Here is a 19064-nt window from a genome sequence, read left to right as displayed (position 1 = left end):
GTAAAGGAAAAGAGTTGGTGAGGGGAGAGCCTGGCAAATACCAGGCTTTTTATAAAGATTTAAAGTCAAGAATCACAACAGGCAGGAGCGTTCATAAAAATTTTGATTAAAAAAATTATGCTTGTTATTGTGCTGAAAAATGGACTTTGAATTATATTCAGTACAGATGTGGCAGGAATAATCTTATAAGGCTGCTTCTGTTGGAGCTGTACACAGGAGACTCGGGTTCCCTTTTTGTGTATCAACGAGTTTTACATGAAATCTATTAATTTATATTTCTAGCTCTGAGTGTAAGAGTTGTATTGGAACAAGTCTTAAAGCCTCTTTTCTCATCACCCCCTTAGATTGACGCATTGGGCAAACGAAGCAAAGAAGCAGAGGCAGCCTTCTTGAATGTTTATAAGAGATTAATTGACGTTCCAGGTAAGCAAATGATTTCCTTATTCTGAAAGACTGATGGCTCACGTTTGTGTGAATGGTAGTGGGCACTTTTTCTACCTTTGATAAGGTAAATATGAGCAACAGTTTTATTCTGGAACTGGTATGCTCCAGTATTGTTTCTAATGGAGAGAACTGTGACCAAGGCACATTTCATGACTTCACGTTACATTTAATGTTTGTATAAATCAATTTATATTATTGCAACATTGCATGATCCTCAGTAATTTGTTTATGAGGGGGTTCAGACATTTTTGGCGCAAAAGATGCATCTTGAAGCTCCATCAAGAAACAGTAATATTTGTATTTTTTAAAGACAATGTTTTTCATGCCTTCTAAAAATCCAAAGGAAAAGCCTTACTACTTTTGGTAGTAAATCACTACCAAATTTCAGTTCTGTTCAGGGTAAGCATGATCATGAATTTTGTTTGAAGGCATTTATTGTACGTGTTTTCAACTTTCCTTTGTTTGGCATCCGAAGTTTCTTTGTTTGGCATTTGGTTTCAGTTAATTTCTTTTTACATTTTAGGAGTTGATTTTTCTGTTTTCCCCAGTGGTTAGTTAATAATGTCTGAACAGATTTTTCTTCTTCCAGCTGTACCCACAGCTGAGAGGGAGTGAGGAGTCCCAGTCTCCTCTGCCACATCTTGGCCTGACTGAGCTGTTGGCCCATGACAGTGTGTGTCATTTTATACTTCTATAAAACATTGATATTATATATAATATTGAAAATACCTCAAGAGAGGTTTTGAGGTGTAGTTAATACTTTTAAGGGCTTACAAGGGTTTTTAAGGCCTCATTGCAAAGTGCACCTTGGTCTTTACTGGCTTTACCTTTTAAGGAGCACATTTCATGCACACTTCGAATAAAAATTAATTTTTTAATGTTTTGGTTTGTAGATTGACTGGTTAAAAGGTCAGTGTTTTCAGATGCTCAGTCTGAGCTAAAATATGTATTTTTTTATGCTTTCACATTCATAGTTGAGCAGTGCTCAGTGGCCAGTCCCTTTATAGAGATGCAGCGACTCACCATGCCCTTCCTAGCCTACAGCTGCCTTGGAAATGTTTTTTAGGTTGATCAGCCATGGTCTGTGAGCTTTCCTTTACTTACTTCCTGCTCAGAGTCTCAGTAGTGTTCCACTGAACGCTGAGCAGTTCCCTTTGCCCACCTGCTCATGCCTTGGGATGAGGTAGATAACTCAGAGAGGGTCTGAATGTCACGTACAGGGTGTGGGCAGTGCCTGGCACAAGCAGCGTGGGGATGGGATGGAAACCCCTCCATGAGAACATATCCAACGTTCCTGCAGTCTGTGAGTCCAGCATTCAGTGCTGGAGAGAGACACTGCAGCCCTTCCATCTCTGTGCTAAGGCAGGGGGCTGCTTCCTGCCGTAATTTGGGAGCTGAGTAGGTTGGATTTCGAATTGTCTGTGTCTTTTCACAACTGAGCAGTCGTGTCAAACAAGGGCTGTGTGGGATCCTTCCTGTGCTCTTGTGCAGGGGCTTCTTTGTGAAGCCTGGCACTGACACAGGTGCTGGGATTTGAACAGCAGGTCAGACCAAAGCCTTATGGAGAAGGAGGGATGTATATCCCACCCGTGCTGTGGGATCTAAATGCTGAGGGACTTTGTCAGTACTTCTTCATAAGAGAAAGGATCTTCTCTTTTCCTTCGTTGGCAGGAGCAAAATTCACAGCCCTGCTTCCACACCCCACAGCCACATTCCCTTCACATGCCCTGTGTTACGCGTCACAGAAATATTTCTTTGATATTCTCAATGCACAGAAAAATTGCAGCCTGGCTGAGCTGTGAGGGCAGTGGAGTCTGTGGGATGAGAAACATCTCCAGGTTTTTAGTCCCATGCTCTATTTACAGGGCCTGAGAGTGCAAATTCCAGGTTCTCAGGAGAAGGCCAAGCCAGTCTCCCGTAGCTGCGTGCAGGCGTAACAAATACTCCCTGTTTACAACACGTCCTGCAAGGAGAAGGAAAGCAGCCCTGAGGAATGTGTGGCACTGCTCTTTGTCAGTGTGAGGCACACGCACTTCAGCACTTGCTCCACTGTGTTGCTCTTTTTTCTTCCCTTCTCATCCCAGGTAGTCTGTTACATTGGGCAGTATCCATGGAGGGCTGGGTAGGTATCCCTGGAGGCTCGGGTGGTATCCATGGAGGCTTGGGTGGTATCCATGGAGTGCTTTCCTTTATAAACAACCACCAGTATTCATTTATCACACATGTTGTTTTGCCTCTGTGTGGCTTTACATATCTTTTGACCTGTTCGTTTGGTATTTCAAATATTTAGGTATACTTTTAGCTCCCCAATCCTGCTCTGTTTTCTTTTCGGTGTGAGAAGGGAGCTGTGATGTTTGGAGAAAGCTATGCCTGGAATGCTGCAGAGTGGTTATTTAGCATTAAGCATCGCTGTTACATGACAAGGGTGCAATTTTATCAGACTTTCAATATCCTTTATAGGACTATATAATAATTGCAGCTGAAGTCTAATTCCCAGCAGCCAATTTTATGGTTCTTGAGGAAAGCGTGTATTTCTCTCCTCAGTAATAATGTGCACACTTTATATAATTAAAAAGGGCTTCTATTTTAATTTTACTATAAAATGATCTGTATTGAAACTCCAGCCACGGTGCTTTATGGATTCAGCTAAGTTTAATGATTTTTTTTTCCTGGCTTGACCAGAGTTTTCACTCAGGCTCACCAGTAAGGAATTTGTGGGAAGGGTGGTATTTTACTTGTAAATTTTCCTATGTACATCAGGGGTTTTCTCTTTAAAGGATAAACCAGACTTTTTATATATCTTTCTCCAGCTTTATGATGCTGTTAAAATAGCATTATCATTGCTTTGTGCTGCAAAAATTTATCCTTCCTAAAGGAAAGTACATGTCAAGGAAAACATTTTGGTTTATGTACATTTATACAGCTGTAATTCGCACTCAGATCGTTCTGTCTTGCTTGAGACTGAACATTTTTAATTAATGGAATTAATTTTCTCATTTAATTGCCTTATTTTCAGTATGCAGTAGAGAGCTAGGGAAAAGCAAATGCTGCCACATGAATTGCACTAATCAACAAGGTTGTCAAAACTTACCTTTAAAAATAATGTGAATACATTTATTTTGAAGTAAAGGGAGGTTGGATCTGCTTTCTTCCATCTGTTCAAGATTCCTTTGTCTTTATTTTTATAAAATAAGTGCATTATGTTAGCACCCTTGGCTTTTAGGGTCTTATTCTTGCAAACACTTAAAAGTGAAATTGGAGCCTTGTGTGTTTGGAGGAGGGATGTTGCCTTGCAGAAACAGCATATTCATAACTAAAGCTTCAAGGAAAAATATTAAGTGTGAAAAATACTAGATATTTTTATTTTAAGAAGGAATGATGTTTGCTGCTTAATTTTTTTTAAAAACAAAACTTCACTGTAATTTTCAAGTGAAAGTTAAAACGTGGAGACCCGAGTGAAGGCCAGGTCTGGACAAACTGGTTAAATAGAGTTTCTCTTTCTGCTGTTTGTATCCCTGTGCACAGTTACAGTGGATTTGCTCAGCTCTCAGCATTTCTCCCGTTCAGCACAGCTCTTGGGCAGGCAAAGAAGAAACGATTCTGCCTTTGTAAACAAACTCTGCTCCCTGGAAGTGGCACAATTAAACCAAATTTGGTTCGGTCCATAGACTAGGAAAAACCATTTCGTTTTTTGAGCATATATATGTTTGAGACTGAGGGTAAGTTAATTGCTCTCAGTTTGGAGGGGCTGTGCAGCCTTTTAGGACTGAGCCATAAATGGGGGTTTTTTTGGCTTAACGGGAATTTTCTCATCAAGAAACTAAATGACTCTTGGGGTGTAAAAGGGGACGTACTTGTGGTTTTATTGGAGACTCTTCACAGGTCTCTGTTGTGATCAGATTTGGTGCTCTATAACATGTGTGGTGTGTTTTAGCTCAGAGGACCCTCTATCTAAGGAAAGTATAACATAAGACAGGATAAAAATAAGATTTTTTTTTAATGTGCCCCGTCCAAACAATTAAAAGCCATAACAGTGAAAAGTGGCTGAAGGGGAAATTTTATCTTTCCCTTACTCCTTGCACACCCTGCCATGGGTGCTGTGTCTCACTAAAAGGTATGAAGGAGGAGCAGGCTCGTTCCAAAGGAGTTTTCTCCACACCCATCACTTCACGCAGTATTTTTGTTTAGGTGCAATCCCAGTTCAGCCTTGCACATTCCAACTGCTCTGCATAGGGTGTTCTTTTTCCAAGGAGTGATTTCGCTGAGGAAACACAAAGTTCTTTTCAAATAAGTGATCAGCAAAGCACAAAGTAAGTGTGAGGGATTTACTTCTAAAGGCAGAAATGAAAATTTGTTTCTCACCCCTATAAAGCCTCATTCCCTCACCCCTCTCCCGTGCTGGCAGCAGTGGGATTTGCAGTGTTTTCTGCTGTCATGCTGTTGCCTTTCTCCAGACTTGCATTGCTGTTTGGGCTCCAAGAAAATTCTGTTTAAAGTGTATTTGATCAATGTTCTGAGGTTAAAGGTGATACAAGAGAAAAAAAGGTTTGATTTTGGGTTTGTTTGTTTTTTTTTTCCCCCTCAGAAAAATGATCTGCTGCTTATGTTGGAGGGGATAAATGAGTATGAAGTTGTTGTGTTTACAGATGTTCTGTGGCATGGTTGGATTTTTTGGTGAAGTGTAATGTTGAGCAGAAAGGTTAATGCCAGTCCTGATAGCAGAAAGTCAGTATAATACAGATTTTTACATACCCAGATGACCTGTGATGTGCTTAAATTTCAACATAAGCACCCCCAGTCTTGTGCCAATAGAGAGAGATGGTTCAATGTAAATTTAGGGGAGACATAAAGAGGGGAGGAGGAAAAGATGTTTAAGCGCATCCCAAAGAAGAATAATAAAAAGATAGTTTGAAAAAGTTAATACCTGGAGCAGTCTCGTCTGGGATAATGGTGAATTGGTTGTCAAAACTGTCTAAAGAGCAGGATCAAGTTATAGTAAACCCTAAGTTTGTGGTATGTTGAGACTGATTAGCACAGAGCATTTTTGAGAAATGTTTGATATCATTACAGTGTGAAGAATTTTAAGCAGTTCCTCATTTGTTAATAATATGTGACAAAATGGTCACCCCTTTCCTAATAAAATATATTTGGATAAAATAGAAGACAGACCCGTAAAATGAACAGGTTTGTGGTTTTGCTGCCCTTGACTTTACAAGGGAAATGAATATTCATAACGTGCCTGTTCTCAACCTCAGAGGGAAAAGAAAACAATATTACAGTGAGTAGTCTCGGGGGAAGGGAAGCAAAAGGAACTCGCTCACGAACACAGAAGTGGTGCAGACATCCCTCATCAGAGCAGTCGGATGTCTTTCTAAACACACTTGAAAATCTGATAAAATTAAGCAGAAAATTGAGCACAGTTAATACATGAAAGAGTGAAAAGCGATAAACCCCTGTGGCTGCAGGCAATGATTTAGCTGGTGAGTGGATCCCATCTGAAGCCAAAATCCTTGATGCTTCACCAGCATGTTTAGAACAGGTTAAAAACTGGGAGTTGCATAAACAGGGGAAAAATGCCCCAGTTCTGGCAGTGAAGCCTGTACAGTAGAAAATTAGGGACTGTCGACATCAGTGATTTTCTCCAAACTGTTTGCAAACCTTTGCACAAGGAAGTGCCCGGGGTGAGAGGGACAGTTTAAAACCCCGGCTGCAGACGGGAGATTTCGAGCAGAGTTCTGGTAGGGGCAGCAGCTGCTGCTGTTTTATTTTCCAGCAGGGTCTGAGTCGCCCGGGATGCTGCTCCAGCCTTTGGGCAGCCCAGTGCTGAGGAATGTACAAGTAGCAAATAATCACTTCAGCTCCTTCCCCTTGGGGTTTGAATTCAGAACCTCAGCATAACATACAATTTGGGATCTGTGCTGGATGAGTGCACACTGGTAGGGCATTGCTGTTAACATTACAAAGTTATTTTCAGATGGAGCACAAAGTCCTGGCCAGTTCTCCTCTTTAGAATTCATTCACTTTATCCTTATGTTTTGAAACCGATGTCAAAATAACTGAAAATAGTTCTGTTACCTGAATACGTGGCTCGAAGTTGGGCTTGTCTGATCACATACTTTTTTCTTTAGTTTTTCTCGTTGAATTAGTAATTGGATAAATTCCTTTGTAAAAGCTGGAATAAATATTCAAAGGAAGAAATATCCCTAAAGCATACACTTTAAAAAATTTATTGTGTGGTTGTCAAGCCCTATTTTACTTGGTAGGCTGGAGGCACGGAAGGAAGAGGGGAGGTGCAGATAAGGGGAAGGATGGAGTGAATAGAAGCAGGAAGAATGTGAGGTGTAAGAAAGAAGATATCCCAGAAAATATCCCTGCGGGCACGGGTTGTGTTCACCTGGAGGTTGTCACCACAGCCCTTGGGAAGCTGTTGCTGCAGGGAGTGGACTTAGAGCAGCCCTAAACCCAGTGGCTGGAGCAGTGCTGTGTGTTCAGAGCAAAGGCAGAGTGTGCTGGTGGTGGGGAATATTGGACTTTCCCTTTCTCGGTTGCAGGAATGTGAACTGGAATTAGAATAAACCCCAGCTTTGGGAGGGTTTAGTGCTAAGTCTGTTCAGAAGCTTTTAGGAGAAAGAAGGGATGATTGTGGCAGAAATGCTTTCAAACATAGTGGAAGGCCCTTTTTCTTTTATAAACTCAAAGTAGGAGAAATTAAACTTGGAATATGAGAGGTTTTCTGTAACTGTCCTTCGCACTGAGCTCACTGTGCAAGCAGAAATTCCAATGTCTTTGGCCGTTATTAGAACATTAACAATCAAATTGGAGCCTTTTCAGTTGCAGTGGCTTCTCTAGTAACTCATTAGGTCCATTTTCAGCTGACGTAGTGCCATCAAATATTGTACTACCTATTATACCCCACATTTAATATTAAAAACTTTTCTGAGGATTTACTTCGGTTACTCCTTTGAAAATATAGGGAATGGCAGTGCAGTTCAAGAAAGAGTTGATCCTTTACTCTGTCTTACGTGATTTCTTGGGTACTAGGGTCGAGGTGCATCTCAGTCTGGGGCAGGGCAGAGCATCTCTCAGCTGTAGCAATTCTCGAGTTGGGAGATAAATAAAGGATGTTTTTAAATAATAGCCCACAGGATCTAAGAACCACGTTCTGTAAGGTATCTATATGGTTGTGGTAAAATTGGTCCCGTGTCGTTTCATTTAACCCTGGAAGCATTGGAGAACTCGGAGATGATTAATGGGGAGGAAAGGCGCCGGTCTGCTGCCACTCCCCCCTCCCCGTGCAGGGGGGTCCCATCAGTCTGGCTTTGCCGCTTCCAGAGGTCGGCACAATTTGGGATTGAGCTTTTTTGCTGGTGAGGAAAATGAGAGTCCCTCACCCTCTTGTGGGCACTTTGAATTCCCTGGTATGGCCCTCGCAGAACGCTCCGACAGCTGCAGGGTGAGGGAAACTGTGTTAAAAATTGGAAAAAATAAATAAAAGGAAGAGAAAAATCTCAGTCCTGTGGGATGGGGGAGTAAGAAAATATGTATAATTCTTGATTGAAGGAAGAACCTTTTCATGGTTTTTATGAAGTGAGGAGTTGGAGAGATGATGAGCTTTGTTTCAAACGGAATTACGGCTATAACTCTTCTGTCCCTGGGCTACCAGAGTCATAGGGGAACAGGAGCAAAGCTATCATTTATTCCATGAAATCTTTGTCTCAGTCTCTCTAGGCTATTTCAATTTACCACTGAAATTTCTGGGGAATAATTAATGAATTAATTAAGTATGCTGTGAGGTGTTTGAATATTCAAAAGCTACAATGTAATTATTATTTTTTCTAAAACACATTTTCAGGTTATTTTCAGACATGCAGCCTCCCACAAAAGCACTTACTGCATCAGAAGCTCATGGAGCTTCTCAGTGTCTGTAATCCAGTGACTGTTCCCCGACAGGAACATTCCCTGCAAAGAGCAGTGTTGCATTCAGGAAGGGAAAAACTTCCTTTACTTCGTGACCCAAGTATTGTGACAGCAGAGCTGAACTCTCGGCTCTTTTAAGAAATTAAATCACGTTAATAAAGTTGCGTTAAGGAGGATTATTATTTTTTCCTCTCCCATATCATTTCGTGTGGGCGTTTCTTGTGAGCGATCACCGAGAGCTTTGCTTACAGTGCGGTTTGGGCAACAGAAATACAGTCGCGTTGAAAGAGACCCGTTGCCTTCCATGAATTATTTTTAGATCCCAACCTTAGGAAACACATTTCCAGCGATATAAATTATTAATTGCCCCTGTAGTTCTGGCAGTGTTTCATAACTTGCTTTCTTATCGTTTCCAGTGTTACAGGCCTGTAATGAAGAGGGAGGAGAGGGGGGGTTAGGAAAAGGCAAGTCCTTTGTTTTGGAGGAGGCTCTTCAGGAGCTCCATGTTACGATACCAAAGGAATAGAATCAGATTAAAAGAGGGCAGGTTTAGATTAGATATGAGGAAGTAATTCTTCCCTGTGAGGGTGGTGAAGGACTAGAATAGATTTCCCAGAGAAGCTGTGGCTGCCCCATCCCTGGAAGTGTTCAGGGCCAGCTTGGACGGGGCTTGGAGCAACCTGGGATAGTGGAAGGTGTCCCTGCCCATGGCAGGGGGTGGAACAAGATGAGCTTTAAGGACCCTTTGTATTTTCCTGCCCGAACCATTGTATGGATTCTATGAATGTATTTTGGGAACAAGCAGAAAGTGAACCCCGGGCAGGGCAGAGCGGGGCTCTGGGCGCTTCCGCAGCCCCTGACACACCTGCGGGGGTCTCACCGCGTGGAAAGCCCCCGGTTGTGATGGGTTTGCAGCGTGTGCGGAGCCCGCCGGCACCGCTCGGGCACCCGCGGGGCCGCGGCCGCCTCACGATCCGCCCGCGCCGCGATCCAGGCCGGGCTTTGCCGCTCGCCCGCCGCGCTCCGGGCCGGGGCCAGCCGGGGGTCCGGGCAGCCCCCTCAGGGCTCCGGGCGGCTCCTCGAGGGTCCGGGGGTCCGGGCAGCCCCCTCAGGGCTCTGGGCGGCTCCTCGAGGGTCCGGGGGTCCGGGCAGCCCCCTCAGGGCTCCGGGCAGCTCCTCGAGGGTCCGGGCCGGGGCCCGCTGGGGGTCCGAGCATTCCCTCCGGGGGTCCGGGCGGCGGCACCTCCCGGCGGGGCTGGCAGGGCCCGTTCCTCGGGGATCGCATCCCTGCCTTTAAATAAAAAAAAAAAAAAGTATTTTAGAAATATATATATATGAGGAGAGAGGGTAATTGGGCCCAGCGCGCTGTAAATTGTACGTTTAAACAACGACACAGTTTTTCCACTTCATTTGGCAAATTTTCCTCCCGCAGCCCATCCCACCATCGGTCCCGCTGTGTGTGTGTGTGTGTATATGTGGGACTCTCACAGGAACAACACCCGCGGCCAAAGGGTTAAATATTAACTTTAAACATTCCCTGTCCCGCACGAGCTCCTTTTTCCGTGAGCCGAGGTGGGCTTTTCCCCCTTCTCCTTAAATAACGAGGGTGGTCCCAGTATACTCTATATCGAGACAGCTTTTCATCAGTTGCTCATCAGCATGCTAATTGCTGTATGACTAATTATGCCCTGAATTCCAGTTGATTTTCTTAATGAGACAGCTGGGTTAATTATGTAATCGTATGATTACATTAGCCCAGAGTGCCCTGGCGAAAAGGAAGGCGGGCGGGAGTGGGATGTCACCGGGCGAGGGGCACGGGGGGCACCCACGGCCACTAATGACCGGGGAGGGCAACCCCGCGACGGTGCTCGTGGTGTAAACACCAGGGTTAAATTATTAATAGTAAGAGCTGTGTCGTCTTCTCCCAGCTCCCAGAATGAGGGAGGAACAGGGGTTCGTAAATAAAACTCACTTTGGAAGTTGGGGTGGTTGTCAGTGACCCTGTTGTATGTCCAGGGGTGAGGTTGGGTTTGGGCTGAGTGACATGGGGTGGTGGGCGGGTCATAGGATCAGAGAATATCCTGAGTTGGAAGGGACCCTTAGGGGTCATCCAGTCCAACTCCTGGCCCTGCCGAGGACACCCCAGCAATCCCACCCTGTCCATGAGAACATTGTCCAAACACTTCTTGAGCTCTGTCAGCCTTGGTTCTGTGCCCACTGCCCTGGGGAGCCTGTTAAGTGCCCAACCACCCTCTGGGGGAAGAAACTTTCCTAATATCCAACATAACCCTCCCCTGACACAGCTCCAGCCTTTCCCTCAGGTCCTGTCACAGAGAGCAGAGATCGGAGCTGCCCCTCTTGAGAAAGCTGCAGACCCCGATAAGTTTCCTCTTCAGGCTGAACAAAACAAATGTCCTCAGCCGCTCCTCCTATGGCCTCTCTAGACCCTTCACCATCTTCGTAGCCTCCTTTGGGTGCTCTCTAATAGCTTTAGATCTTTATTACATTGTGGCACCCAAAACCGCACCCAGGGTGATGAGGGGATGCCTCTCCCTGCTCATGTAACTTGCAGTTTGGACAAGATCCGTCTTTGAGTTTCTTTTAAAGTTGTTCATAAAGTCAGTAGTTTACATGCATAAGCAGCAGCAGCAGCAAAAAATTGTTTCTTTTGCACTGCTGTTCAAAAAAGATGCATCATCAGGGCATGTGTGTGGTGTGAGAACAGCCTCGGAGGTGTTGCTGTGGCTGGTTTGCTCCATCTTGTTTGATGTGAAGTATTAACTGCTACAAAAATTACTTTACATTTGTAACATTAATTTTTTTGTGTCTGTGTCCATTGAGATGTGTCCATCCCCCTCCTTTGTGGGGATAGAAGCTGCTCTGTGAGGGGACGGTGTGGTGTCCCAGCAGTGAGCACAGGGATGGTGGTGAATCCGTTGGGAAGGAAAGGCAGAAATGGGCTTTGCAGGTCCTGGGTTTAAAATAGTGTTTCTCCTGTGGTAGTGTGGAGGAAGCCTTGTCAGGGGTCGGATCCAGATGTGCTGGGCTGTGTACAAACACAGGATGCAGAGGGCTTCTCTGTGGGTACGGGATGCAACAAGTGTTTTAGGAAAAATGAACAGAATAGGAAGAAATAGAAAAAAATACACTAAATTTAGTATAAAAATAGACATCTCGGTTTACTCTTGGGCAGTAATGATCTTGCAAAACACTTCTTCAAGTTCTGAATGATCCTGTTCCTTTTACCAGTTTTCTCACTTTTTATTTATCCTGTGCTCAACAGGAATCCAGAACTTTTGCAAGAGAAGATTCAAACCAGGGGGATGATGTGTGATGAGTTTTCCACATTTCAGTGTTCAGTGAGGTGATTTTTCTCTTTTACAGAAAGGGCATTTCCTTTGCTACCTCTCTCTGTAAGCCAGGGCCACTTGATTTTTTTGAGCCATGTGTGCCTGTTGTTTGTGTAATGAATCGAAAGTTTTGGTCCATTGCTTGTTTAAAAATTCAGTGACCTCCTGTTAAATGACATGAAACATACTTTGTAAGCCTGGTTAATATAAAAAGGTATGCTTTTCCATGCATGCATATGTTGGGAAGAGGAGGGTATTTTTATTTATTTTTAAATCCACTCCACTTAGGTAAGAAAAAAGTCATTGTGACTGTAAGGTTTATACTTGTTTCAGGTTAATTGGTGTTCATAAATACTCCAGAAATAACAGGGGTTTAGGTTTTTTAAGCTAAAAGAGCGTGTTGGAGCTTGCCGTAAGAAATTATTTGTGCCTCTGCCTGAAATGTCTTGGTTACTTTATTGTCATACAGTGATTAGTTTTCTTTAATGCAGTTTATAAAAATTAAGTCTTAAGAGGTGCTTCAGCCGTGGGTTTTTTTACATGTCCTCCAGCAGTATTTAGTGGCTGCAGGCCATTAGTCCTTCAAATAGGCTCTAGTGAAGTTTGAGGTTTAATGCACAGAGACTTTTTTTACATTTTGTTTGTTCTGCCACTGTTTTGCTACTTGAACATTAACCTTTAATAGAGCTAAATTAAATATACATGTCCTGATGAATAATTATGAGATTGCAAGCATTTTCATTTTGTACATAAAGCTTCTCAGGGATTGCAAATTTGACTTAAGGTTTAGTCATTATTCACTTCATAATGCCCATGTTATTTTTCGTCCTTTAATTCTTTACTGATTTCAATATAAAAAGCCCTGTGTATTCGGAGCAAAATGCCTCTTGTGGGTGTCCTGGCTTTTTACAATGGGCGTGTTAAAACGAGAAGGGGGGAAAAAGGGCACCCACAATTTTGTGAGGTTCAGTTTCTTTCACTGTGGCGCTTCAACACCGTTCGATAGAAATCCCGCGGCCGAAGCTTAAGATCCCCAACCCGATACGACTCGTGGTTCCTGTAACAATTTAAGATGTGGATGGATTGAGACAATCCAGCCTTTCTTTACGTTCAGCAGATGAATGTCCCGGGCTGGCGCTCTGGGAGAAATGCTGAGCTGCAGGAGTGTGACAAAATGCTCCTCACGGATGAAGGTCGGCAGACCTCCATGGGAGAGGGTGATGTTGTGACAGCCCACGCCGTAATTGGACCATACATAAATACTGCAGAGCCTTTAACTCGTGCTACTGCTGTGACTTCAACTTTATATTTAATTCCTTACCTGTACCCCCCTGTTCTCTGCCACCATAACATTTTAAGTTTGATTTATTATAAATATTTTAATGCGGATAATAATAACGAAAAGTATTTGGCCTAAAAAGCATAAATGAAAAAGCTATGTAGTCATAAACTATGTATGTACAGAGAACAGATGACAAGCAACCTAGATTTTGTATTATGAACAGGGTAATGCCATAAGCTGTTGAAGAACTGGAGTAACAAAATGCAGCAGGCTGCTACTTAGAATGTCTCTGAGCTCAACATAACCCAGTGCTATTCTTTTATAAACTATGCAACAACGCTGGCATATTGAAAAAACACACAGGCTCATGCTTAATGTGTTAACAGAGGTACAATAGACTTATTATGTGTTTCCAGAGACTGAGGGTGGTCTGAAAAATTAATGACTGTGGTGGTTGAAAATTAAGTGAACTCCCTAATATATACTGTTGTTGATCCACTGAGTTTGGTGTTTAGCATTCCTCAACAGGAGACTAAATCTTTGCAGCCATTTCACAAGAGATGCTGGCGCCCACAGCAGAAATATATTCAATAATCTTTTATAAGTCCATCTCACTCCAGTGTTTTCTTATTCTGACTGGGAAGAAGTCCCAGAATAAATCACACATGCACATGTCAGGTGTGCGCTGGGGACCCTCTTTATCAGAAAGGGATGAGCATCAGAGAATTAATTTTGAGAGGAAATTTGATTAATAGTATTAGAAACAGAGGGATTCTACCCCAGGCTTCATTGAGTTATTTACATCCACACAGTATTTCTGATTATTATTGATCTGTCAGTTAGAAAAAGTATAGCTCAGATCTCCATGATCAAATAACCTCTTTGAGCTCTGCTGTGCAGGAGGGCACAGTTTGCTTCAGAAATTCACTCCTGCAGAAGCAGTGGTGTGTGAGGGACAGTAGCTGTCAGTGAGCTGAGCAGCTTAATTGCTTTTTACACAAAAATTCTCATTTTGCAAACAAAAATGTAAAACAGAAGACTCTCACGTGCCTTTGGTATCCTGACTGCCTGCGCCCAGCAACACTCCCCTGTGGATTAACACCAGGATGAAGGAGGCATGTCCCAATGTCTTGGAATCCTAGAATGGTTTGAGTTGGAAGGGACCTTAAAAACTACCTCATTTCATGCCCTGCCATGGGCAGGGACACCTTCCACTAGCCCAGGTTGCTCCAAACCCCATCCAACCTGGCCTTGGACATTTCCAGGGATGGAGCAGCCACAGCTTCTTTGGGCAACCTGTGCCAGGGCCTCACCACTCTCACAGGGAAGAATTTCTTCCCAATATCCCATCTAACCCTGCCCTCTGGCAGTGGGAAGCCATTCCCCCTTGTCCTGTCCCTCCATGTCCTTGCCCCAAGTCCCTCTCCAGCTCTCTTGGAGCCCCTTTAGGCAGTGGAACGGGCTCCAAGGTCTCCTCAGAGCCTCTTCCCCAGGCTGAACACCCCCAGCTCTCCCAGCCTGGCTCCACATTTAAGGGGTAACACAAATACAATGAAATATTTCTGGTTTTTGAAGTTTGCAGGATATGAGGAATGTACAGGACTGATAACTCCAAGTAGGGCCTTACTGGCGCTAAAATGCATATTAATAGATAAAAAAGGACTCTTGAGCTCTGAACTGCTTGAATTACAGAAGTGTTCCTGTTATCTTATGTTTCATTTCACTGTTCCTCTTTCAGATCCCGTTCCAGCCTTGGATTTGGGACAGCAGCTTCAGCTGAAGGTTCAACGGATGCACGATATTGAAACAGAAAACCAGAAACTTAGGGAAACTCTAGAGGAGTACAATAAAGAATTCGCCGAGGTGAAAAATCAGGGTACGTTGCAAACATATTCTTTTATCAGCTTTTAATGCACGCTGAAATTTGAAGGCAGGGATTAAATTCGGTTTTATTTCATGCAGGGAAAGTTGACAGTAGCACTGAAATTCAGTATAGAAAATACAGTGGTCTATTACAGTCATTTCTGTATTTATGACTTTGGGTAGACTCTTTGGATTTGTGTAAAATTTCATTTCCTGTAACACCAAGGCAGAGGATGGAGTTGTTATTCTGCATATTATGTTGTAGCCTTCAGCCCTGAAAATTACACCTGACTGACGTTATATGTGACATTTTATGAGAGGCAGTGCTGGTACTGACATCAAGCTGAACGTGGGTGTGGGTGCTTGTAGGACATGCATCTTGCACAGACAGGCACAAAAAAAATATCAGTATTTTAGACACACATACGAATCTGAACAAAATGGAACTTTTTCTGTGCTCTGTTTTCCCTTATCTAAATGTATTACTGGAGTACATTCAGCATACTTACTTTATATTTACTCTAGAGACTATCCATAGAGCAATGTAAATACAAGCTATTACTGTTTAATTATTTAAGTTTTAATGAGACCAGAGTACATGAAAATACATGAAAATCTCAATGAGATTTAAAGCCTGTTGGCTTTAAGGCTGATCAAGTTTTCTTGTGATTCAGAATAAAGTTTCCTGCACCAGGAAACAAAATTTTACTCAGTTGTACACCTCATTGCCTGTCCATGGGACTTTTCATTTCCATGTTTAATGCCCAGTTCTGAGTGGTGGAAAGGTAAATTGTCTTGGCACTGGGGAAAATGGAGATTTTATTTTTTATATTATGGAACTGTTTCACCCAAGGAACATTTGAAAGCTGCGTTAGCAACTCAGTTGATTTTGTTACATCTCATTTTCAGCAGAAGGAACATATATGCAGTTATATATTTTGAAATATATTTTAACATAGAGGGTGTGACCTCTGAAGAGGACAGGTATCAGCATGCCAGGATTTGGGCTAGACTGGAAGAGATGTCATGTGGGAGCTGTAATACTCTAAGCCTATATACTCTAAAAAAGTATTTTTTGCTGTAAATGTACAAGAATTGCAGTTCCCTGTGCAGAGTTTTCCTGAGACTCTGCATTCTGTTTATCCAAGCAGGACATAGGGGTTCATCCCAGAAACTGGAAAAGCTCTTGACTTCCAGAGGTTTCTTTGCAACCACTCACAAACTGGCATTTTTAATTTTCCCTGGTGTGCTCTCACTTCCTTCCTGTTTTCCCACTGTAACCTTTGCCTTGTTTTTCATTCCAGTGCAATAGTTGTACTCTCTGTTTCAAACAGGGATTAATAAGCTATGCAGGGAAAAGCCTGTTGTTAGCTGAGGGTGCTTTGATCAGGTAATCTCTTGGTTTGGAGGGCTGTGTGTGAGCTGTACAGTGCCTGTAAGAACTTCTTCCAAAACTGGCATAAATGGCAGTGGCTGACAAACTTTAGCTGACCTGAGCAGTGAAGAAGGCACTTAGTGCTTCAAGCAATGTAGAGGATTAAACTGTACTTGTCCAACACATCTATTGTTAGATGCTTAAATATAAAACCAAATTCTATTACAAAAGTCACGTTTCTTCCCATATTTGTGCACTTCTTGCATTCGTTTTTGTAGTTTTGTTTCCTTTTAAAATTAAACATTCAAACATCAGTCAAGATGCAATTGTATGCATTTCCATGAGATTATTTTGCTCTCTGCTTCTCGATATACCTGGATATTTTGGCAGATTCATGTCTGCAAACACCTGGAGCAAAGGTGTCTCCAGTGCTGAGTGCACCCGCTGTCCATAGGAATGAGCATCCTGTTGTCTGCGTGAAGGAGCATCCTCTGCTTATTCAGGAAAAGATCAGAATTTGTATTACTTCCCGGATCTCAGAGAAGAATTTCCCTTTGCTGAGGGAAAAAAAAAAAAAAAAAGGAAAAGAAGTGACGTGTCCTTTTCATGGCCTGTTACTCAGTAACGAGCCTCAGCTGATTTCTGCACAGCCAGCAAAATCCCGCTCCTTCTCTCGGAGGCAGCTGGTTTGCTGGCATTTTTACTACTCTCCTCCCTCCTTTTTTGTGGTCACAGTGGTCCAGGCTGTCTTTGGTAATGCCCAGACAGCAGATCATGTCACCAGCTACCTCCTGTCTGCTTTACAGTTCTCGACTCATCTCTAAACATCTGGATTTTCAAAGGATTACGTGTGGGTTAGTGTGATACTACTGAGGTTTTTCCCCCCAACCCCATAGGCTTTATTTATCATATCAGAGCATGTCTTCTAATGATGTTTCTGCGCAGTATAAAACTTTTTATGTCCAAAATATTTTATTTTTCCTTCAATCATTGTTAATGGCATCTGTTAATAAGCTGAGGTCTTTAACCCCCCGCCTGCATCCCTGTGTGAGTACACTGAACTGTATTGCTGCTGGGAGTCTTCTGGCAGTCCAGTGCTTTTTCCAAATTCCATTATTGTTACAAAGCATACTCTGGTGAATGTCCTGCTTTTCCTCTTCGGAGCCCTATAAGGATTCAGTCCTTTCCTGTGGGTGGGATCAAAGGCCTTTCACGTAGGAGCGGATCAGGGCACGTAAAGAGATGTTGAACCGTAGCTCTGCAGGTTTATGCATCTTCTCTCATCCATATCCAGGCATGGGATATCCATGCAAGATAACTCCTTTATCCAAGAGAAGGAGTTCTGCAAATTCCCTGGAAGGCTACAAGTGCGCTCAGAAAGTTAAAACAGTTAATGCCTGTGTGTACAGCCCAGTGTGTGGGATGATGAGGCAGTGAGAGCAACGGGGATATGCAGAGCTGCAGAGTGTCTGTTGGGTCTGAGCTGCTGTTAATGCAGCATTTCTCATCAGTTGTGAAGCAGAACAGAGCTGTATCCCAGATATGTGTTCAATTAGTGTGAGATTGCATCTGTGCACGAACCATAGTGGAGCTGCCTCTTTGGGCACGAGCACAGTTAGGTGAATTAAGTGTCCTGTGTGTACATCTGTACTTAAACCTACACCAGGACTTTATTAATCTTCACTCAGCACTGAGCTAATTTTAGACTAGTCAATAAGGTGATATTATATTTTACAATTGATTTTTTTTTTCTCCTTCTTTTTTTTAAAAAAGTCATGTTAGAGGAACCTTCTTCACTCTGCTTTCCAGCAAACTCCATTGATCCTTCTCAACCTAAACACTTAAAGTTCAATTTAACATTTAGGGAGTAAAAGGTCTCCAAAGGGACTCATATCCATTGATTTTGTGTCAGAGTTGAAGAGCTAAAGTTTAAAACACACTGAGCCTACAGGGTAAAGCAAGCCTTGTGTTGTGGAACCACGTGGAGCTGTGTAAACTCATTCTTCCCCGTTGTTTTTCTGCAGAGGTTACAATAAAAGCACTTAAAGAGAAAATCCGAGAATATGAGCAGACCCTGAAGAACCAAGCGGAGAACATAGCCCTTGAAAAGGAACAAAAGTTACAAAATGATTTTGCAGAGAAGGAGAGGTGAGTGTGGGTGTTGTGGAGGAGGAGAGATGTATTTTTGTGTTTAATCTCCCCAGCCAGGACCGACTCTCGGGCGTGCGGAGACAGCTCATATATTGAGTGATTCCGGCGATTTATGTGTTTGACACGGAATCATTTGATACTCAGCTTTGCACAGCGAAACAATCGTGAGAGTGTGGAAGTAAAACAAGGACAGATTGTCTCCTGGCAGTGGTGTGGTGGGGGGGTGTCGTGTTCAGGAGGGTGCAAACCTGCTTTTATTTCCTCACTGGCTGTATTGTCCTCTGTGACACCAATCTGTCTCCATTAGCCGACAGGGTAATTCAGCCTGCTGTGTCACAGAACCGTGGTGCAGGCTGCACAACCCTGAGCTGCTGGAGATGAAGCACCCACAGCCTGGGTAAAAGGTGCATTACCCCTGCTCCCTTGGCAATGCCTCAGAGAGGGGACGTGCACCTGAACTATCCCGGGAAGGTTTTGCATGTTCTTATGCGTGTTCTACCTGCCAAAATTAAGAAGAGTTTTAATAATTACTCATTTTTTTTAAAGCGTTTTTAATGCATTTCTAATCTCTTGCAAATGAACAGGGAGTGTTTGAATCTTCACATTAGTGGGCAAACAAATCAGGCAGGACAAGACCAAGGGGCTAAAGAGGGAGTTCTTTCAGGCTGTGTTCCCTGTCTTG

The 19064-nt window shown here is 43.1% G+C and overlaps 1 protein-coding gene across 7 annotated transcripts in view; it reads left to right on the top strand.

Annotated features, from left to right (window-relative positions):
* CUX1 (cut like homeobox 1) overlaps positions 1–19064 on the top strand; it is a 271777-nt gene that overhangs the window by 120073 nt on the left and 132640 nt on the right. For all 7 annotated transcript variants that reach the window (XM_027664422.1, XM_027664423.1, XM_027664418.1 and 4 more), the window contains exons 4-6: positions 345–423; positions 14732–14869; positions 18256–18379. In XM_027664422.1, the coding sequence (XP_027520223.1) occupies positions 345–423; positions 14732–14869; positions 18256–18379 (341 nt within the window). The remainder of the gene's footprint in view (positions 1–344; positions 424–14731; positions 14870–18255; positions 18380–19064) is intronic.

Source organism: Corapipo altera, unplaced genomic scaffold (genome assembly GCF_003945725.1).
Source record: "Corapipo altera isolate COAL_440 unplaced genomic scaffold, ASM394572v1 181b, whole genome shotgun sequence".
NCBI lineage: Eukaryota > Metazoa > Chordata > Aves > Passeriformes > Pipridae > Corapipo > Corapipo altera.
Note: the sequence above shows the minus strand (reverse complement) of the source record. Positions and strands in the feature narration are given on the sequence as shown.